Source organism: Rhinatrema bivittatum, chromosome 1, assembly GCF_901001135.1.
Source record: "Rhinatrema bivittatum chromosome 1, aRhiBiv1.1, whole genome shotgun sequence".
Classification (NCBI taxonomy): domain Eukaryota; kingdom Metazoa; phylum Chordata; class Amphibia; order Gymnophiona; family Rhinatrematidae; genus Rhinatrema; species Rhinatrema bivittatum.
In genome coordinates, this window is record NC_042615.1 from 747,037,385 (window position 1) to 747,061,538 (window position 24,154).

The 24,154-nt window shown below is 44.7% G+C and overlaps 1 protein-coding gene across 1 annotated transcript in view; it reads left to right on the plus strand.

Moving 5' to 3' along the window:
• RICTOR (RPTOR independent companion of MTOR complex 2) overlaps window positions 1-24,154 on the plus strand; it is a 663,554-nt gene that overhangs the window by 24,166 nt on the left and 615,234 nt on the right. The window contains 1 exon segment of the mRNA XM_029578377.1: window positions 14,905-15,002. Within this exon segment, the coding sequence (XP_029434237.1) occupies window positions 14,905-15,002 (98 nt within the window).

The window sequence follows — 24,154 nt, forward strand, 5'->3', positions numbered from 1 at the left end:
CCCAGGGGCAATGGAACAAAGAAGAATCGGGATGGAACATCAATCGTCAGGAAGCACGGGTGGTCAGACTAGCCTGCCTACGGTTCGGTCACAGACTCCAAGACAAATCAGTCAGAGTCATGTCTGACAACGCCACAACAGTGGCCTTCATCAACTGTCAGGGAGGCACCAGAAGCCAACAGGTGTCCCTGGAAATAGACCCCCTAATGACATGGGTGGAAGCGAACCTTCGAGAGATCTCGGCCGTCCACATCGCGGGGAAAGACAACGTCATAAGAACATAAGAAAATGCCATACTGGATCAGACCAAGGGTCCATCAAGCCCAGCATCCTGTTTCCAACAGTGGCCAATCTAGGCCATAAGAACCTGGCAAGTACCCAAAAACTAAGTCTATTCCATGTTACCATTGCTAATGGCAGTGGCAATTCTCTAAGTGAAGTTAATAGCAGGTAATGGATTTCTCCTCCAAGAATTTGTCCAATCCTTTTTTAAACACAGCTATACTAACTGCACTAACCACATCCTCTGGCAACAAATTCCAGAGTTTAATTGTGCGTTGAGTAATAAAGAACTTTCTCCGATTAGTTTTAAATGTGCCCCATGCTAACTTAATGGAGTGCCCCCTAGTCTTTCTATTATCCGAAAGAGTAAATAACAGATTCACATCTACCCGTTCTAGACCTTTCATGATTTTAAACATCTCTATCATATCCCCCCTTAGCCGTCTTTTCTCCAAGCTGAAAAGTCCTAACCTCTTTAGTCTTTCCTCATAGGGGAGCTGTTCCATTCCCCTTATCATTTTGGTAGCCCTTCTCTGTACCTTCTCCATCGCAATTATATCTTTTTTGCGATGTGGCGACCAGAATTGTACACAGTATTCAAGGTGCGGTCTCACCATGGAGCGATAGAGACATTATGATATTTTCCCTTTTATTCACCATTCTCTTTCTAATAACTCCCAACATTGTTTGCTTTTTTGACTGCTGCAGCACACTGAACCGACGATTTCAATGTGTTATCCACTATGACGCCTAGATCTCTTTCTTGGGTTGTAGCACCTAATATGGAACCCAACATTGTGTAATTATAGCATGGGTTATTTTTCCCTATATGCATCACCTTGCACTTATCCACATTAAATTTCATCTGCCATTTGGATGCCCAATTTTCTAGTCTCACAAAGTCTTCCTGCAATTTATCACAATCTGCTTGTGATTTAACTACTCTGAACAATTTTGTCTCATCTGCAAATTTGATTATCTCACTCGTCGTATTTCTTTCCAGATCATTTATAAATATATTGAAAAGTAAGGGTCCCAATACAGATCCCTGAGGCACTCCACTGTCCACTCCCTTCCACTGAGAACATTGTCCATCTAATCCTACTCTCTGTTTCCTGTCTTTTAGCCAGTTTGCAATCCACGAAAGGACATCGCCACCCATCCCATGACTTTTTACTTTTCCTAGAAGCCTCTCATGAGGAACTTTGTCAAACGCCTTCTGAAAATCCAAGTATACTACATCTACTGGTTCACCTTTATCCACATGTTTATTAACTCCTTCAAAAAAGTGAAGCAGATTTGTGAGGCAAGACTTGCCTTGGGTAAAGCCATGCTGACTTTGTTCCATTAAACCATGTCTTTCTATATGTTCTGTGGTTTTGATGTTTAGAACACTTTCCACTATTTTTCCTGGCACTGAAGTCAGGCTAACCGGTCTGTAGTTTCCCGGATCGCCCCTGGAGCCATTTTAAATATTGGGGTTACATTTGCTATCCTCCAGTCTTTAGGTACAATGGATGATTTTAATGATAGGTTACAAATTTTTACTAATAGGTCTGAAATTTCATTTTTTAGTTCCTTCAGAACTCTGGGGTGTATACCATCTGGTCCAGGTGATTTACTACTCCTCAGTTTGTCAATCAGGTTTACCACATCTTCTAGGTTCACCGTGATTTGATTCAGTCCATCTGAATCATTACCCATGAAAATCTTCTCCATTACGGATACCTCCCGAACATCCTCTTCAGTAAACACCAAAGCAAAGAAATCATTTACCGTATTTTTCGCTCCATAAGACGCACCTGACCATAAGACGCACCTAGGATTCAGAGGGGGAAAATTTTAAAAAAAAAAAATTGTGCTAAACCGGCTCTGCGTCTGGGCGTCTTATGGAGCAAATTAGGGGAGTGCATAGGTTTTTTTTTTCTCCCCATTTTGTTTTCGGGTCTGGGGAGGGCCATTTCGGTCCACTCCCCAGATCAGAAAATTTTTCTTTCTGTGGGAACCCCCAAAACCCCCCCCCCCATCCCTTTAAATTAACAACCTCCACCCCCCTGACCCCCCCAAGACCTGCCGAATTAATTTCCTGCAACCCCCCACCCTCCTGACCCCCCCAAGACCTGCCGAATTAATTTCCTGCAACCCCCCACCCTCCTGACCCCCCCAAGACCTGCCAAACGTCCCTGGTGGTCCAGCGGGGGTCCAGGAGCGGTCCGGGAACGATCTCCTGGGCGTGAGCCGTCGGCTGCCAGTAAACAAAATGGCGCCGACGGCCCTATGCCCTCACTATGTCACTGAGACCGACCGCTGCTATTGGTCGGTCTCAGTGACATAGTGAGGGCATAGGGCCGTCGGCGCCATTTTGTTTACTGGCAGCTGACGGCCCTATGCCCTCACTATGTCACTGATACCGACCAATAGCAGCGATCGGTCTCAGTGACATAGTGAGGGCATAGGGCCGTCGGCTGCCAGTAAACAAAATGGCGCCGACGGCCCTATGCCCTCACTATGTCACTGAGACCGACCAATAGCAGCGGTCGGTCTCAATGACATAGTGAGGGCATAGGGCCGTCGGCGCCATTTTGTTTACTGGCAGCCGATGGCCCGCGCCCAGGAGATCATTCCCGGACCCCCGCTGGACCACCAGGGACGTTTGGCAGGTCTTGGGGGGGGGGTTAGGAGGGTGGGGGGTTGCAGGAAATTAATTTCAGGTCTTGGGGGGGGGGGGGGTTGTAGGAAATTAAGTCGGCAGGTCTTGGGGGAGTCGGGGGGGGGTGTTTGTTAGATTTTTGTTTGGTTTTTTTTTTATATTCGCTCCATAAGACGCACATACATTTTCCCCCCACCTTTGGGGGAAAAAAAGTGCGTCTTATGGAGCGAAAAATACGGTAATCTTTCTGCGATGGCCTTATCTTCTTTAAGTGCCCCTTTAACCCCTCGATCATCCAGTGGTCCAACTGACTCCCTCACAGGCTTTCTGCTTCGGATATATTTAAAAAAGTTTTTACTGTGAGTTTTTGCCTCTACAGCCAACTTCTTTTCAAATTCTCTTAGCCTGTCTTATCAATGTCTTACATTTAACTTGCCAACGTTTATGCTTTATCCTATTTTCTTCTGTTTGATCCGTCTTCCAATTTTTGAATGAAGATCTTTTGGCTAAAATAGCTTCTTTCACCTCCCCTTTTAACCATGCCGGTAATTGTTTTGCCTTCTTTCCACCTTTCTTAATGTGTGGAATACATCTGGACTGTGCTTCTAGAATGGTATTTTTTAACAATGACCACGCCTCTTGGACATTTTTTACTTTTGTAGCTGCTCCTTTCAGTTTTTTTCTAACAATTTTTCTCATTTTATCAAAGTTTCCCTTTTTAAAGTTTAGCATGAGAGCCGTGGATTTGCACACTGTTCCTCTTCCAGTCATTAAATCAAATTTGATCATATTATGATCACTATTGCCAAGCGGCCCCACCACCGTTACCTCTCTCATCAAGTCCTGTGTTCCACTGAGAATTAGATCTGAAATTGCTCCCTCTCTCGTCGGTTCCTGAACCAATTGCTCCATAAAACTATCATTTATTTCATCCAGGAACGTTCTCTCTCTAGCGTGTTCCGATGATACATTTACCCAGTCAATATTGGGGTAATTGAAGTCTCCCATTATTACTGCACTACCAATTTGGTTAGCTTCCCTAATTTCTCTTAGCATTCCACTGTCCGTCTCATCATCTTGACCAGGTGGATGGTAGTTTACTCCTATCACTATAGTCTTCCCCGACATACAAGGGATTTCTACCCATAAAGATTCAATTTTGTATTTAGTCTCATGCAGGATGTTTATCCTGTTGGACTCTATGCCATCCCGGACATAAAGCGCCACACCTCCTCCCGGGTGCTCCTCTCTATCATTGTGATATAATTTGTACCCCGGTATAGCACTGTCCCATTGGTTATCCTCTTTCCACCATGTCTCTGAGATGCCAATTAAGTCTGTTGTCATTCACTGCTATACATTCTAATTCTTCCATCTTACTCCTTAGACTTCTGGCATTAGCATACAAACATTTCAAAGTTTGTTTTTTGTTTGTATTTTCATTCTGCTTTTTAATTGATAGGGATAAGTTAGAATTTTTTAGTTCAGGCATCCACCACCCTCTCCGTGAAGAAATACTTTGACATTGGTTCTGAGTCTGGTTCTGCTGATTTTTTTGCAATAGAAACGGTTTGTCGTTGTTTTTGGATCATTAAAACCTTTCAAGTATCTGAAAGTCTGTATCATATCACCTCTGCACCTCCTTTCCTCCAGGGTGTACATATTTAGATTCTTCAATCTCCCCTCATAAGTCATTTGATGAAGACCCTCTACCTTTTTGGTCGCCCTTCTCTGAACTGCCTCCATCCTGTTTCTGTCCCTACGGAGATGCAGTCTCCTGAACTGAACACAGTACTTCAGGTTAGGCCTCACGAAGGACCTGTACAAGGGGAAAATCACATGCCTTTTCTTACTCTATATTCCTCTTTCTATGCAGCCCAGCATTCTTCTGGCTTTAGCTATCGCCTTGTCACATTGTTTCGCCGACTTCAGATCATTGGACACTATCACCCCCAGGTCTCTCTCCTGCTCCGTGCACACAGTTCTTTCGGATTTCCACACCCCATATGCATGACTCTGCACTTCTTGGCATTGAATTTCAGCTGACTGAAAAAACTGTGGTTCAGTGGTGTATAATGCATTAAATACTACAGAGAAGACACCCACTAAAAAGAGCTGGATAGTAATAACAATTAATTGTTACTTTGTTGTGGATACCTCATATAATATACTCGGGCTTCATTTGAAATGCCTCAAAGTAAAGTGTGCAGTGTATTATATACTGCTTGGCATGTCTTTGAAAACTTTTTACGACTATGCTACACCATAATTTATAATCATCGGTAACCACTTATTATAAAGCAATCGTAGTTATGCAGAAAGCAGAATAAATTGAAACTTATCTTGACAGTTTGATAATATGAAATAACACCAGCCCAACCCGACACGATTCGTGTTTCGATGGCTTCTTCAGGGGTGGGAAGGCAACGAGGTGTCTTAAAAATTTAAACAAATAGTTTAATTTAGTAAAACTTATCTTTTAAAGACGGACATCAATCGTCTCAAGGGTTCATCTAGAAAGTTACTTTAAATCACTGTCTTTCTGCTTGCAAGTTGCTGGTAATGGCTTCAGCTCAAATTCTGATAGCAACCCGCCATTAGTTAGATCAGAGCTTTTAAAGCGGGAAACAGGAAGTTGAAAAAAGTTTTTAGAGCGTGGTATAGAGCTGTCAATCAATGACTGGGTGGGAAATTACAGTAAAGATGTCCATTCAACGTTGTCATTTAATCCTGTAGGTGCTTCTGTGGCGAGGGTATATATCCACCACTGTTCCCGATAGTTCAACTGATAGCGCTGATCGCCACCGAGGTGGTCTTGTGGTTTTTCTTATATATTCGGCCCGATTTCGGATGATGCCACTCATTACCCTCCAGGGTAGTTTCACACATGTCACATTTACCACATTTACTGTGTGTACCCGTAGATCTTATTGATTCCTTAGGAGTGAGGGAAGCCCTTACTACGTGATCTCGGATATTCTTACTTCTTTGGTAAGCTATCGTTGGCATTTCTGAAAATGTTGAATGCAGTTGCAGTACGTGCCAGTGTTTCTTAATACTTTGCGCTATCAGGTACGATTTGTCAGTATGTTGAAGCACACAAATATTAGCTGTCACAGGTGTTTTTGATTGGTACTGTAGCAGGGATTCGCGTGGTGAATAATAAGCTCGTCTGTATGCTTTAGAAACGGCTGAATGGGGATATCCATTCCTCGCTCCTTAAACCGTTTAGCTAATATGAAGGCTTGAGATTTAAATTCAGAATTTGAAGAGCAAAGTCTACGGATCCTAAAGAACTGGCTTACAGGGAGGCCATTTTTAAAGGCTCGTGGGTGGAAGCTGTTGTATCTCAATAGATTGTTTCTTTCAATGGGTTTACGATGAACCGTTGTGTAAAGCCTGGTCGCTTGTTTATAAATCTGAATATCTAAGAATGCAATGAGTGTCGCTATATTGAATTGTAAATTAATTTTGGAGGTCTTGGGGGGCGTCAGGAGGGTGGGGGGTTTTGTTAGAGTTTTACTTTTTTATTAAAGATTTGTCTGCGAGCCCTGGACCCCCGCTGGACCACCAGGGACTTTTGGCAGGTCTTGGAGTGGGGGGGTCAGGAGGGTGGGGGGTTGTAAATTAATTTGGCAGGTCTTGGGGGGGAGTCAGGAGAGTAGGGGGTTGTAGTAAATTAATTTGGTATGTCTTGTATGGCTCTCACGGAATTACATTTTAAAATATGTGGCGTTCATGGCTCTCTCAGCCAAAAAGGTTCCCGACCCCTGCTTTAATGTCTTGGGGCAAATTACCACGTGGTTTCGCTAAAGCTCGGTGTGCCCTATCTAGAACAGGCCCATTGGTACCATCTGGTGGATTTCCATTATAGAGCAACAGATTGCATATGTCCTTAATGACCACATTACAGTCAGTGTACGCCGATTCCTCCGGTACCCTGCGAAACCGCAAGTTACCCCTCCGGGATCTATTTTCTAGATCATCTGTCCAGTCTCTCATAGCTAGGTTGTCGGCAGTTAGTTGTTTCACTTCCTGCTGGATCTGTGTCTGAACATCCTCCACTTCGCTAACCCTCTGCTCAGCGGCGCCAACCCGGCTTTCCAAATTTTCATGGTCCCAGCGAAGATCCGCTACCAATCCTTTGATTTCTTCTTTCATAGCTCCCATTGCCGCTTTCATTTCTCCAAACCAGGCTTGGAAGTCACCTCTCGAAAGCGGTAAGTCAGTCGTCGGGTTAGCAGTGATCTTATTTGCTCCGTTCGCCGATGTTATTTCTTCCCTTCCGCCATCTTCCCGTCCCGGTTCTTCAGTCAGCATGGCCACAGCAGGCTTCGATGTGACGTTTTCAAACGAAAATTGTTTTAAATCGGGATGTTTTTTCTTTACCGACATCAGTACAAACTGGGCTGCTTCACCGAATGATTTTTGCAGGCTGGGGCGACTCGATGCGTGCGATATATAGCAGATTGTAGTGGCGGGGTTAGGAGCGATAGCCCTAGGCAGCCATTCAGTAGGGTGACGTCACTTCCCCCACCATCTGGACTTTCTAACTGTGCCAAATGATACTCCACCCACCTTGTCTTGGACAGTGAAAAATCACTCCACACTTTTACAAAAAGAATTATCCACCCTTCTGAGAACCAGGGCCGTGGAACCAGTTCCCCGACCTCAGCAGGGCAGAGGATTCTACTTCTGATATTTCCTCATTCTAAAGAAAACAGGAGGCCTACGTCCCATATTAGACCTCCGGAAACTCAACAAATACCTATGGAAGGAAAAATTCAGAATGGTATCATTGGGCACCATGCTGCCTCTACTTCAAAAAGGAGATTGGCTCTGTTCTCTGGATCTTCAAGATGCTTACACTCACATACCAATATTCCCTCCTCATCGCAAGTACCTGCGATTCCTAGTGGGACGTCAGCATTTCCAGTACCGGGTTCTGCCATTCGGACTTGCCTCAGCACCTCGAGTGTTCACAAAGTGCCTGGCGGTGGCAGCGGCCCAGTTGCACAAGGAACGTGTACACGTTTTTCCCTACCTGGACGACTGGCTCATCAGAAGCCAGACAAGGCAAGGAACTCTCAACTCTCTCAAGCTCACAATAAATGTACTCCATTCATTGGGATTCCTAATCAACTACCAGAAATCCCATTTCATACCATCTCGCCTGTTGCAATTCATCTGAGCAGATTTAAACACCATAATGTCAAAAGCTTTCCTTCCAAAAGACCATGCACAGACACTCTCCTCATTAGCAGACTCACTACGCACATGGACACATGCGACAGTCCATCAATGCCTCACTCTTCTGGGTCACATGGCCTCCACAGTTCATGTCACTCCTATGGCCAGATTAGCCATGAGGGTCACTCAATGGACACTGAGAGGGCAGTGGATACAAGCCATTCAACCACTGTCCTCGCCAGTTCAAATAACTCAACAACTACGTTCCTCGCTCCTCTGGTGGACGAACATAGACAACTTGCTCACAGGCCTACCTTTCCAACAACCAATTCCGCAAGTAACTTTAACTACAGATGCATCCACCTTAGGGTGGAGAGCACACATAGGACATCTACAAACTCAAGGTACTTGGACGAAACTCGAAGCAACATTTCAAATCAATTTCCTAGAGCTTCGAGCTATACGTTATGCGCTGCATGCGTTCAAGGACTGCTTTTCAAGACTGTCCTGATACAGACAACACAGTAGCCATGTGGTACCTGAACAAACAAGGAGGTAAGGGCTTGAATCTCCTTTGTCAAGAAGCAGCACAAATTTGGGACTGGGCCCTAACACACTCAATGTTTCTCAAGGCCACTTATCTGGCAGGCATTCCCAACGTAGAGGCAGACCGCCGCAGTCGTCAGTTCCAACCTCACGAGTGGTCCCTGGATCCCTTAGTAGCGACCAGGATATTTTAGCGTTGAGGTCAACCAACAGTGGACCTCTTTGCATCAGAACTGAATCACAAAGTGGACAATTTTTGCTCCATGCACAAGCAGAGAAACCAGTTAGCCAAGGACGCCTTTGCTCGTCACTGGAATTCAGGCCTTCTATACGCGTATCCCCCAATACCACTAATAACCAAGACTCTAGTGAAGCTCCAACAGGACAAGGGGTCCATTATACTCATAGCCCCGTATTAGCCTCGACAAGTATGGTTTCCCATACTCCTCGATCTCTCCATCAGGGAACCAATTCGCCTGGGCACAGCACCCACTCTCATAACTCAGGATCAGGGCAGGTTGTGCCATCCCAACCTTCAATCTCTATCCCTCACAGCATGGATGTTGAAAGCTTGATCTTGCAACCATTCAATCTTTCAACTAATGAACTAATGTCTCTCACGTGCTTGTAGCTTCACGCAAACCTTCCACATGAAAAAACTATCGTTCTAAGTGGAAAAGATTTACCATGTGATGTACACAGGAAGGTACTGATGCTTTCTCCTGCCCCACATCATCTTTATTAGACTATCTGTGGCACCTCTCAGACTCTGGTCTCCAAACCCTCGTCCGTAAGGGTACACTTAAGTGCAATCTCAGCTTACCATAATACAGTAGGGGATGCACCGATATCAGTCTAACCCCTTGTTAGTAGGTTTACAAGATGTTTAATTCACTTTAAACTCCCAAACCGACCATCAGTCACAGAATGGGACCTTAATGTAGTACTAACAAGGCTCATGCGTTTCTCCCTTTGAACCCATGGATTCCTGCGATGTTAAATTTCTCACTCGGAAGACTATCTTCTTAATAGCCATTACATCTGCTAGAAGAGTTAGTGAGTTGCAAGCACTTGTCACATACTCACCCTATACAAAATTCCTACATGACTGAGTGGTACTCCGTACACATCCAAAATTCCTTCCCAAGGTAGTTACGGAATTCCATTTGAATCAGTACATAGTCCTGCCCACATTCTTCCCAAAACCTCACTCTCACCAAGGTGAAAGGGCTTTGCACACTTTGTGTGCTTGCATATTACCTAGATCGCACTGCAGTCCATAGGAAGTCCACCCAACTCTTTTTGTTTCTTTTGATCCAAATAAACCAATAAAAGCAGTGGGAAAACAAACTCTCTCCAACTGATTAGCAGATTGTGTAGAGTTCTACTATGTTAAAGCAGGCCTTCCTCTCCAAGGGCGAGTAAAGGTGCATTCAGTAAGAGCAATGTCAACCTCAGTAGCACACTATCGTTCAGTGCCAATAGCTGACATATGTAAAGCTGCAACATGGAGTTCTCTTCACACATTTGCAGCTCACTACTGCCTGGATAAGGAAGGAAGACCAGATTCAGCCTACGGACAGTCAGTCTGAAAGAACTTGTTTCCAGTATAATCCCAACTCCTTCCACATCCAACCTGCTATAATTTCAGGCTGCATCATTTTTCCCAAAAGTATACCAGTTGTTGTGCCTGTCGCACTAGTTGTACACTGTTGGTCTACTATGAGGATGATTCAGCCTGTAGCTTGCTATTCACCCATATGTGAGTACTACCATCCTGCTTGTCCTGGGATAAAGCAAAATTGCTTACCTTGTATTAGGTGTTATCCTAGGACAGCAGGATGTAGTCCTCACGAAACCCACCTGCCACCCCAGGGAGTTGGGTCCGATACATTTTATTATTTTATTTTTGGCTGAAGCTTGTTGCTATAAATGAGACTGAAGGGAGACCCCTGTAGCTTAGGGAATTATGGCATGCTGGGCATGCTCAGTGGCCTCAGTGTGCCAGTCAAATGTTTCTAGAAACTTTGACAGTTTTCCATGATAGGACTCCGTCAGTGATGTCACCCTTATGTGAGGACTACATCCTGCTGTCCTGGGATAACACCTATTACAAGGTAAGCAATTTCTTTCTCTCCACTCTTTCCGGCACGTCCACTCTGTTGCAGATCTTAGTGTCATCGCAAAAAGACAAGCCTTACCTTCATTCCCATTCGCAATGTCGCTCGCAAAGATATTGAACAGGACCGGTCCCAACACCGATCCCTGCGGCACTCCGCTCAGCACAGCTCTCTCTTCAGAGTAAGTAAGTTCCATTCACCACTACACATTGTCTTCTGTCCGTCAACCAGTTTGTAATCCAGGCCACCACCTTGGTACTCACTCCTAAGTTTCTCATTTTATTCACCAGTCTCCTGTTCGGGACCGTGTCGAAAGCTTTGCTGAAGTCCAAGTAGATGACATTGAGCGCTCTTCCTCGATCCAATTCCTTGGTTACCCAGTCAAAAAAGTCAATCAGATTTGTCTGACAGGATCTTCCCTTGGTGAATCCATGCTGTCTCTGGTCCAGCAATTCTCCCAACTGTAGATAGTTCACTATTGTTTCTTTCAACAGCAACTCCATTACTTTTCCCACCACCGAGATGAGGCTAACCGGTCTGTAGTTACCAGCCTCTTCTCTGTTCCCACTCTTGTGAAGCGGGACCACCACCGCTCTTCTCCAATCACTCGGCTCCACTCACTTTTCTAGGGATCTATTGAACAGGTCAAATAGCGGACCCGCCAGCACATCTCTGAGCTCCCTCAGTATCCTGGGATAAATCTCATCAGGCCCCATTGGCTTTGTCCACTTTCAGTTTACCCAGCTCTTCCCATACATTCTCTACTGTAAATGGAGTTTCATCTACTCCATTTCCCTCCAATTTCTTGTTAACTAGCGACGGTCCTTCTCCGGGGTCCACTTTAGTGAACACAGAACTGAAGTATTCGTTTAATATTTTTGCTATTTCTTCGTCTCTCTCCACACATTGATCCTTTTCACCTTTCAATTTCACTATACCACTTGAACTTTTCTCCTTTCACTGATGTATCTGAAAAATGTTTTGTCACCTCTCTTTACCTCTTTGGCAATCCTTCCTTCCGCTTGACTTTTTGCCATCTTGATTACTTTCTTTGTCTCCTTCAGTTCCACCAGATATTCTTCTTTGTGTTCCTCCCTTTGGGATCCTTAATATTTCTTGAACACTGTTCTTTTAACCTTTATTTTGTCAGCCACCTCCTTTGAGAACCAGATAGGTTTCATTCTACTTTTGTTTTTCTTTACTTTTCTGACATATAGATTAGTTGCCATGGTAAGTGTTCTTTTAAGTCCACTGTTGCTCCACTTCTCTCTCATCCTCCAAGCCTACTAGTTCTTCCTCCAGGTATTTCCCCATTTCATCAAAGTCTGTATTTTTGAACTGCAAAACTCTGGTCTGTGTGCTGCTTCTCCATATCCTTTTTGTGATATTAAACCATACCGTTTGATCACTGGAGCTGAGGTGGGCGCCCACCTGGACATCAGAGATATTATCTCCATTAGTAAGCACTAAATCTAGTATAGCTCCCTCTCTCGTGGGTTCCATTACCATTTGTTTGAACAAAGCTCCTTGCAGGGCATCCACTATTTCTCTACTATTGTTAGATTCTGCAGATGGGATTCTCCAGTCTACATCTGGCAAATTAAAGTCTCCAACGATCACCACTTCTCCCTTCTTTCCCATCTTTTGGATGTCTTCAACCAGATCTCTGTCAAGCTCTTCCTTTTGGTTTGGAGGCCTGTAGACTACTCCAATAAAAATGGATGCCCCATCTTTTTTTAGGTTGGCCCATAGTGCTCTTCATTGCCCCATCTTCCTTGCAGCTCAGATGCTTGAATATTGTTTCTGATATAAATAGCCACTCCTCCCCCTTTCCTATCCTCTCTGTCCTTTCTTAACAAGTTATAGCCTGGTATTGCTGTATCCCAATCATGAGATTTCGAGAACCACGTCTCCGTGACAGCAACAATGTCCAAGTCCGCCTCCACCGTTAGAGCTTGCAGATCTGGGATTTTATTGCCCAAACCACGAGCATTTGTGCTCATAGCTTTCCAGCTTTCCTTGTTCAGGTTACTACTGTTCCTGGACTCCTTTTATATGACCTCTTTAGTTGAGTTTAGATATCCACTTCTCCCTTTCCCTTTGCATTTGTGTAAAGGAAAGGATTAGTGCCTCTGATGACAGATTCATCCAGCACAATGAGCTTTTTCCTTTGGTTATTGATCTGGAATTTCTGTATGCATTGGGTTTCTTCTTCCTTTTCAGTTAACACTTCAATCTTTTTCTCAAGAACTTCTTCAGTATTTAATACAGAGAAGACTTTTTGTGCTTGTTGCACTTGAAGTTTGTCTCTGCATCACAGGTCTAATTCTACCATAGCCCACTGTATTCCTGTTTATTGAGTTCCTTCATGCCTTGTGTGAGTGGTGGTGGGGGGGGGGGGGAGACTTGTGGGCTGAACAGCTGTCAAGAATGGGTGCCTGTGGGCCACCGGTCTTATCCTACCTGAGCCCACTGTAAATATTTTTCCTTGACTTTTGTGTTTTTTTGTGGTAATGGGGAATTAATTCCTGAGTATTGTAAAGTGGGTGAAACTTTCTTCATTGAAGCTAATTCAGCTTTAACTTCAGCCAGCTCCTTTTCCAAGGAAGAATGTTCTGAACAAATGGGGCAAGCCCTACATTTCCAGATGATTTCCCTATCATTGAGTCCTGTTAGACCATTTCAGTTCCCGTCCAGGAAGACATGGGCAAGCGTGACTGTAGAGTCTAAGCACATTGCATGAGGTAGCCCACCAGCACTGTTTCTGTCTCTCTATCTGCCTTCCCTTTGTTCACCTCTTGTTGCACTGGGAGCATTCTGCAGTACTTTATTTAAAGGCACTTATAACGCCCTTCCTACATTTAGAGTGTGGTACAATGTGTAATGTATACAGACAATAGAGAAGAGGGAAGGTGATGTAAAATCTTAGTGAGGGGGGAAAGACAGACATCATGGATTTTCACATGTGACAAGGTGTCATCAGAGAGGGGAGTAGAAGGCTAGGTAGCATCCCCTGCTGCGGAACCGGTTGGGGGTAGTCTGTTGTCATCTTGGTTCGGGAATGCTCTATTGACGGGGAAGGTTTTTGGGGCCTTTTTTGAAGTGTTCTTTCTCAGAGACATCTTATTGTCTTTGGTAGGCTGTTCCATAGGAGCAGTCCAGGAGAGAAGAAAGCACATTGTTTGGTTATATTTTCATTTATTGCATTTATAAACCGCCTAACACTAAAAAGGCCTAGGCGGTGGGGGTGTAGATTTTTATTGTTGAGAGCCATGGAGAGTTTTTGTGTATCTACTTGTGGTAGAGATTCCAAATTGGATATGGGAGGGATTTCATATGGTCATAGTGCTTTGACAGTAGGCTACTGGAATTGAACCATAACCATACCTCTCTTATAAGCCTTAAGTGATGTCATAAAAGAGGTAGGTCTCTGTTAGTTGTCAGGAAGTGGAATTCCTATACATAAGTGATCTAGCAGGACTCAAGGAAACAGTTATTAGGTAAGCATAATTTAACCTTCCTCCTTTTGTCTTGTCCAAGGAATTTTCCTTTTGTTCCCCCTGCACATCTTAATAATGGAAGAGAAGGAAGACATGCTGGGTTGTTTTTTGTGTGTTTGTTTTTTTTTTGTAAGAGCCTTAAGATTATATACAGTTTTCTACAGAGATTTTGGAGTTTCTATGTCTGTCATTTATTCAGGAAAAGATCTGGAATTTTTAAATTTTGCCTTTGCAATTACAAGCAATTTCCCCCCCCCTCTTTAACCTAGGCCAGATTGTCCAGAAGAATATTGACATAGAGGTCATAAAAGATAGGAGCATGCTTGATACATTTATATAAAACAGCCTCTCCTGCTGTTCACACCTTGATATCAGCAGAGCCTGGAGGTAGAATCCAACAAGCTATCTTCACATAATGGGTGCTTATTCTTGCCACCTCCCCTCCATCACAGGCTGTGGCATGTAGTGCTATGTCTACATTCATTTATGTCTATACTGTCTATAGAATAAATAGTATTTGCTACCAGTAATGTTCTTAGCTGAATTCCTCTTTTCACTGTGCCAGCTGCCACACCTAAAAAATCTCTGTATTTACCAAATCATTCTTCTTTTGCAGAACCTTCTGATAACTTAAGGGAAATTCTCCAAAATGTATCCAAACTACAAGGTGTTTCCAATATGAGAAAATTAGGCCATCTGAACAATTTTATTAAGGTAAGAATTATAGATATCTGCTAATGAGTATTTAAATATTTATCAGAAAGACCTAGTTGCAAACTATTTTTTTTCTTTTTAAATTTAAGTATTTTTATTGTGTGTAGCACATACATGTACCATAAAATGTATCCACTTTGTATATCAATGTCAAAAGTGAGCATTATACAATTGACTTTAATACATCATAATACATCGTACATGGCATTTCCATTTCCTTCTGTTAACCATAAACTTGTAACTATAATATGAGCCCAACTGAAGTTTGTACCACGATACATGAAAAATATGAATACCAATATCCGTATCTATTTTTCTGGTCAGAGTCCCTCCCTTCCCTCCCCCTCCACTCCCCTACGCAGTTTTGTTTATTTATGTTGGGATGTAACATCTGGTGCTGCAAATAATAAAGCTGATAATTCTCTATAACCACGTGTGACTTTGTGTATTATGTCTCATTAAGGGGCCGATACAGTACAGTGCGCTCCGGAGCGCACTGTTAGCCGGCATTTGGACGCGCTAGCTTAACCCCTTATTCAGTAAGGGGTAATAGCGCGTCCAAACACCCCCCCCCCCCCCCCCCGAACCTAATAGCGCTCATAACATGCAAATGCATGTTGATGGCCCTATTAGGTATTCCCGCGTGATTCAGAAAGCAAAATGTGCAGCCAAGCCGCACATTTTGCTTTCAGAAATTAGCACTTACCCAAAGGTAGGCGCTAGTTTCTCCCGGCACCGGGAAAGTGCACAGAAAAGCAGTAAAAACTGCTTTTCTGTGCACCCTCCGACTTAATATCATGGCGATATTAAGTCGGAGGTCCCGAAAGTTTAAAAAAGTAAAAAATAAAAAAAAATGTAAAATGGGACCGCGGTTGGCGGGTCGAAAACCAGATGCTCAATTTTGCCGGCGTTCGGTTTCCGAACCCGTGGCTGTCAGCGGGCTCGAGAACCGACACTGGCAAAATTGAGCGTCGGCTGTCAAACCAGCTGACAGCCGCCGCTTCTGTCAAAAAAAGCGCTAGGGATGCGCTAGTGTCCCTAGCGCCTCTTTTTACCGCCAGCCCTAATTAAAATTAAAATACTGAATCGCGCGCACAGGAGAGTGGCCTGTGCGTGCCGGGAGAGCGGGTGCTCGCCCGCTCTCCCGCAATTTTACTGTATCAGCCCGAAAGTTGGGGCATTTGCCTTCCACCTCTACATAGGCCTTCCAATTTTTCACAAATTTATGCCTGGTTTTATGTTTATAAGCTGAAATCTCAGACAGAATGTATATTTTCGCAACCCTTTGGTGGACATCTGAAAGTAAGGGAGCCTGAGGGGATTTCCAAAAATGTGCTATCACACTTTTGGCAGCAGTGAATATAAACCGAGCCAAAGTGTTTTCGTTCTCTGCTCCCTGAATGAGTGGAGCATTCAGGAGTGTATGGTGTGGTAACACATGAAAGGGTTTTGCCAAAATGTTTCTCAGCCAATCGATAATAGCTCCCATAAATTCCTAACATATGGTCATTCCCACCACATATGAAAGAGCGAGCCTACGGCAGAACACCTCTCCAGCATGCACTGGAATATGCCGGGGATATTCTATGCATTCTAAGTGGGTAATAATACCACCTAAAGAGAACTTTAGAATTGACCTATATGAATGAGGCTGAGATGAGACTTTTGCCCATGTAAGTGAATATATCCTCCCATTCCTTTTGGGGTAGGCTCTGCTGGAAGTCCTCTTCCCAAGCCCTTATGTGGGTGGGTTTTGTGGGTGGTATCAGACTCAACATGACATATAATGTTGATAGCAATTTCAAAGTGTTCTGTCTGTGTTCTTACATAAGGTTTCAAAGTCTGAGGTGCCTTGTTGTAACTGGGTACTTATCATTGATTGCGCGCAAAATGCCGCAATTGGAGATATGGGTAAATAGCTGTATCTGGCAACCCAAATCGGAGTTGGAGATCCAGGAACAGGCAAACGCCATGATGCCCCCATATTTGTTCCCATCGCATAATCCCTTGTAGTTGCCAAATTTGAAAAGCCGGATTAGTAAATCCCGGTTTAAAGGATCGATTATGGTATAATGATGTATTTCCATGGTATTCCCTTGACCCCACTAATAGTTTACCTTGTTTAAGCCAAAGATCCAATTGGAATAATAAAGAAGACGCTAGAAGAGGCTGAGGGGATATTGTCCATGTTTTAGGTTGCCAAAATAAGCTACTTAGGGGAGTCATGCCCAATAGCTCTTGATTAAACTGCACCCAAGGCTTGGGGGTTTGGTGTCGGTGCCAGTCTACTAAAGCTTTAAATTGTGCTGCCAAGTAATATCGTTCTAAATTAGGTACACTGAGACCCCCCTGCTTACATAATCTAAATAGGGTGGTTTTTGCAACCTGAGGCATTTTGTTAGCCCAGATGTAGGACAGTATCCGCTTCTACCAGGCAAGCAGTGGTTTTGGGATTGACACTGGTAGGGTTTGGAATAGATATAACAATCTGGGCAAAACAGTCAACTTGACTGCTGCAATTCGACCATACCAAGAGATTTGATATCTGTTCCATTCTTCTAGGTCCTTGCTGATTTTGGACTATAGGGGCAGGTAATTTAAGCTAAACAGCTCCTGGGTCGCACTAATATACACTCCCAAGTATTTTATTTTACCCTTCGCCCATTTAAACATGAACCTAGACCTTAGAATTTTTTCCTCTCTCTTGAGGGTACACTAACATTCAAGATCACTGATTTTTCCCAGTTGATCCGAAATCCAGACACTTTACTAAAACACTCCATTTCTTGTACTAAGGCCGGCAGAGATGTTATGGGATCTGTGAGTGTTATGAGCACGTCATCGGCAAATAGGGAGAGCTTAGACATAAATTTCCCAACAGATGTACCCTTAATGGCGGCTTCATCCCTTATCTTAACAACAAATAATTCAAGGAAAAGCGCAAATAGGAGTGGGGATAGCGGGCATCCCTGCCGAGTCCCCCAACCCACTGGTGGAATATCCTCAGTTTACTTTTATACAGGCCTTCATGGAATTGTATAGTTGTTTAATCCATTGAATAAAATGGGGGCCAGATTGCATCCTCTCAAGAGTCTTGAACAAGTAAGGCCAATGGACTAAATCAAAAGCCTTCTCGGCATCTACTGACAGTGTGGAAATATTATGCTTTTTTACCCACCAAAAGATGTCCACTATCTTATGGACATTGTCTGCCGCCATATGGCCTGGGATACATCCTGCCTGGTCAGGATGTACTATCTGCACTATTAAGCCATTTAGCCTGGCTGCAAGTATCTTAGCCAGGATTTTAAAGTCGATATTGAGTAGTGAGATCGGGCGGTATGACCCGCACACTGAAGTGTCCCTTCCCGGCTTAGCTAGTACCGTTATACCTGCCGTGTTTGCAAATGGTTGTAATACTCCCCCAGTTCGAAGGTAATTAAAAATATTTGCCTAGCACTGGAGTGAGTAGTGTATGGAAATTGTGATAAGCCTGGCAAATCCCCAGGGATCGATGGTTACACTGCTAGGTTTTAAGAGATTTTATCGCCGCAACTATTTCAGTATCTGATGTTTCTTTGTCAAGAAAGTGTTGTTGCGAGGAAGTCAATTTGGGTATGTTCAAATTCCCTACATACTCATCTATCGCAGCGGCAGGTATATTGGCATCAGCACTATATCAACAAAGCCTTTGACAGCTCCACACAGAAAACTTATAAATTGTGCACCCTTGGTATGGATCCTAGTGACTGACTGGGTTAGAAACTGGCTGAGTAAGAGGAGACAAAGGGTAGTAGTAAATGGCGTTTTCTCTGAGGAGGGGGTTGTTACTAGCAGCATGCTTCAGGGATCAGTCCTTGGACTAGCTCTTTTCAACATTTTTGTGAGCGATATAATGGAAGGGTTGTCAGGAAAGGTGTATCTTTTCACTGATGATATCAAAATCTGTAACAGGGTGGAGGACAGCCAGGAAGAAATGGAAAACATAAGGAGGGGATCTTGTGAAACTCAAGGAATTGTCTAACATCTAGCAGCTAAGATGTAATGCTAAAAAAATGTAGAATAATGCATTTAGGATGCAGAAGCCTAAGGGAAAAGTGGAGGTAAAATTCTAAGCACAAAAGAGCAGGATCTGGGGGTAACTATCTTAAAGTGGCCAAAGAAGTGGAAAAAGTGACAGCAAAACCCAAAAAGATTCTTGGCTGCACAGGGAGAGGAATAATCAACAGAAAAGGGGAGGGGATATTGCTCCTGTATAGGTCCCTGGTGAGAGAATTCTGGAGACCGCACCTTCAAAAGGATATAAACAGGATTGAGTCAATCCAGTGGGTGGCTACTAAAATGGTCAGTGTCTTTCAAGGGTATTGATTGAACCTATTGGGTGCCCTGCCAAATTGCCCTCCGAGCCCGTTTTGGGCACCAGTAGTGCATTAGTAGGTACTGCTAACAGAGCTTTCCTCCTGCTTAATGGCCAGAGCGGTTGAGCCTGTTCCACCAGGGCAAAGAGGGCAGGGATTTTACTTCAGCTACTTCCTGATTCCAAAGAAAACAGGATGACTCCGTCCTATCCTAGACCTAAGGGCCTTGAACAGATTTATGAAAAAGGAAATGTTCTAGATGTTTTCCCTGGACATCTTGATCCCCCTTTTACAAAAAGGGACTGGCTGTGCTCCCATGATCCGAAGGACATACACACTCGCACCTGAGTCACCAGGAAGTATCTCCGATTGATTGTGGGAAAACACTTCCAGTATCAGGTGTTGTCGTTTGGGCTTGTGTCAGCCCCACGGGTCTTTACAAAATGCGTTGCCTTGGTGGCAGCGTGCCTTCGCAGGCTCGGGGTGCATGTTTTCCCTTTTCTGGACGATTGGTAGATGAGCACTTCTCAGGTAGGGGCTGTCGAGTCCATGAGCTTGACAATCCAGGTGTAGGATCCCTAGGGTTCATCAACTACCTGAAGTCCCACTTCATTTGGACTTCATAGGAGCCCTGCTAGACTCGGCTCATGCCAAAGTCTTCCTGCCTCCTCAAGGGTCCATCACTCTGATGACCATCGCGGCAGAGATTTAGCAGAGCCAGCAGCTGTCAGCCTGGCACAAGTTGAGGTTGTTGGGCCACATGGCTGCAACTGTTCACGTCACTCTTTTGGCACAATTGTACAAGCGCAAGGCCCAATGGACTCTGAGGTCACAGTGGCATCAGGCCATGCAGAACCTCCAGGATCGCATCCAAGTCACCCCACCGCTCCGGGACTCTTTGACCTTGTGGCAGGTACTTTTGAATCTGGAACACTGGATCTCTTTCAAAGGTCCTCCTACCCAAATTATCCTAACCACAGATGCGTCTTTGATGGGCTGGGGAACTCATGTAGTTGGGCTCTGCACCCAGGGCCTCTGGTCTAAACAGGAACGCTGTTGCCAAATCAATTTCCTGGAGCTCTGGGTGATCAGGTATGTGCTATGGGCTTTCAGAGATTGGCTGTCCAACAAAGTTGTTCTGATTCAAATTGACAATCAAGTGGCAATGTGGTATGTCAACAAGCATGGAGGTTCGGGGTTGTACCTCCTGTGTCAGGAAGCGGTTCAGATCTGGTCATGGACCCTCTTGGGATGGTCCTCGGTGCTGGCCAAAATGGAGACCGTGTTAGCAGACAGATTAAGTCGTGCCTTCAGACCCCATGAGTAGTCTCAGGACCCAGAGGGTGGCGAATTGGAAATTCCGCCTCTGGGGAAGCCTGGATGTGGATCTCTTTTTGTTCCTTTCAAACAGAAAGCTGCCTCGGTTCTGCTCCCTGTACAAGACAGAAGGCAAATCAGCCTCAGATGCATTCACCCGGCATTGGGGTGAAGGTCTTCTATACTCATATTCTCAGATTCCCTTACTAGCGAAGCTTCCCGAGAACAAGGGGATTGTAATCCTCATAGTCTCTTATTGGCCGAAACAGGTCTGGTTTTCACTCCTGTGGGAGTTGTCCATCTGGAGACCGATCACTCTGTGGGACGGACTTCTCCAGATCTCATCACACAAGGTCTAGGCATGTTGAGACCTCCAACTTCCAGAATCTGTCGCTCACAGCCTGGATGTTGAGAGGTTCGTTTTGCAACCACTTGATCTTTCAGAAGATGTCTCTGGTCCTAGTGGCTTCTAGAAAGCCTTCTACTAGAAAGTCCTATGTACTGAAGTGGATGTGGTTTTCCTTGTGGTGTGAGTAAAAGGCCCTAGATCCGTTCTCCTGCCCCATCCAAAAACTGCTGGATTACCTTCTATGTCTTTCGGAAGGCGGCTTGAAAACCAACTCAGAGTTCATCTGAGTGAAATTGGCACATTACCACCATGATGTAGGGTGGTAAACCCATCTCTCTATAGCCTAAAGTTGTACATTTCATGTGGGGGCCTACTTCAGTTGAAGCATCTCCTAAGGCCTCCCGCTGTGTCTTGGGACCTCAGCGTGTTAGCTCAGTTGATGAAACCTCCTTTTGAGCCGCTGTGCACCTGTGATCTGAAGTATCTGACCTGGAAGGTCATATTTTTGGTGGCGTCACCTCTGTGAGCAGGATCAGCGAGCTCCAGGCCTTAGTGACTTATCCACCTTACACTAAGTTTTAACATAAGGTGGACTTGCGTGCGCTCCCTAAGTTCCTGCCTATGGTGGTGACTGTCTTCCATCTTAACCAGTCCATCTTCCTGCCAACTTCTTTCCCAGGCCCCATTCGTACCACAGTGAGAAAGCCCTACACAGGTTGGACTGCAAGTGAGCCTTAGCCTTCTATCTGGAGCAGACAGAAGCCCATAGACACTCCACCCAACTTTTTGTTTCTTTTGGTAGAAGTAGGTTGGACATTGCTGTTGCCAAACAGACACTATAGAATTGGCTAGCAGATGGCATCTCCTTCTATTATTGTATAGGGATGGCTTTCCCACCGCGATCGCCGCCGACGCTCCACACGATCCAGACGGCAGCTCCAGGCCTGCGCATCCGGCGCTGAAGCCTGTCGGGGCAAGGCCTAACTCCTCACAGCACTCACCTCCGGGGCTCCAGCGCCGGCCACGCGGCCAGTCCCTCCGCTCCGCCCTCCGAGACGCAGCCTATCAGGACAGGCCCTTCCGAGACATCAGCAGCTGCAGTAAGCGGGGGATTTAAATCCCAGCTGCTCTTCCCGGCATCGCGCTCCGAAGGTGCGCGACAAAGGGGCCAGCCCCATTGTGCACCCCTTCGTGCAGCCACTAAGTGGTCACTAAGAATCTTTCGAAATCACCGGCAATCTCACTGCGGTCCCTATTCCTCACAGCTTTTCGGTATCACTTGTCTACTGCCTATCAATTATGCTCTCCTTTACTATCCCCACGATTAAAAACCTTTACTGCCACCGGAAAAGAATCAACCACCCCACCATCCTCCAGCACAATCGATTGATCCCCATCATGACCTCACACATAACTCAATTCCTGGGACTTTCATTTTTCTCATTAACTCTCTTTAATGCCCAATCCATCACAAAAAAAACGCATCTCGTCAACGACTATCTACTTGACTCACAACCAGATATTTGCGGCATCACAGAAACCTGGCTGAAACCCACAGACATTACTCTAATCAACCAATTACCCATTCAGCTATATGATGTTTTCTCAATTCCCAGATCGAAAAAGAGAGGGGGCGGACTGATTCTAGCTGCAAAAAAGAGTTTAGATTAACCTTACAAAGCACCAACCTCAACTCGAAACTTGAATGCGCCCTATTTAACTCCAAACAACTTCAGATCTGCCTCCTTTACGCCCCGCCTGGTCTTCTGGAATCAGACCCATCTCCTCTAGTCGAGTATATTGCAAAATACATTAAAGCCGACACCCCAGCCATCATAATGGGAGATTTCAACCTCCACATTGATATGATCCCACTCTCAACTAACTGCGAAGCACTGCTTTCAGCCCTCAAGGCTCTGGGATTCACACAAATTGTTAACAGTCCCACACATAAGGCTGGCCACACGCTGGACCTCATATTCATAAATTCAGGCCTCACTCAACCCTCCCCGCCTCACTGCACCCATATTCCATGGTCAGACCATCGGATGATCCCTACTGAGCTTCTTATCAAGGAAAACCCAGCTCCCACCTTCTCCAAAACCAAGATTCAATACAGAAAATCCTGCACCTTAGAGGACCTAAGATCCCATCTCTCAACAGAACTTGCCAACCTGGATTTCACAGACGCAGATAAAGCTATCGCCTCCTGGCACAACATCACAAATAAGGTAGCAGAAAAAATTTGCTCTTTAAAAACAAAAGAGCTAGACCCTCACACCATGAACAAAAAACCTTGGTTCACACAGGAATTGAGAAAAATCAAACTAGAACTAAGACGTAAAGAACACTTATGGCGAAAGAGACCATCCTCAGAGAACCTAACCGAATATAAAACCCTCATGCACATCTACAGAAATAATATCCTCCGTACAAAAAGAGACTATTATGCCAGCAGAATTCACAATTTCCTCTGACGCCAAAGCACTGTTCTCCTACGTCACCGAGCTCACAAAACCCAACTCTCCAATCATCCCAGACGACCAAGCCCTCTCGAGGTGCACAGAACTTGCACAAGTCTTTGAAAATAAAATCCTTAAACTAATAGCCCCACTGGCATCTTCGAACATAGGAACACCTTCACTCTTCTCTCCTAGCCTAGACCAGAATCCACAACTAAATTCTTTCGAACCCACTACCTCACTCGAAATAGAATCCATGCTCAAAAAGATGATACCATCCACCCACCCCATTGACTGTATTCCCTCTAAATTATTGCTCACCATTCCCGAAATTATCTCCAAGCCTCTAGCAGAGATTATCAACTGTTCTCTAACTCCAGGATTTGTACCGGACACACTGAAACTATCCACCCTTAAGCCACTTCTCAAGAAACCCAACTTGAACCCAATAGACCCAGCAAATTTTCGCCCCATTGCTAACCTGCCATTTGTAGCCAAACTCATGGAGAAAGTAGTGAACAGACAACTATCAGAATACCTTGAGGAAAATAAGATTCTTGCTCCAGCACAATATGGTTTCCGTAAATCCCTCAACACGGAATCCCTTCTCATTTCGCTGACGGATAGAATCTACACAGGCCTTGGAAAAAAAGACCCCTTATTTGC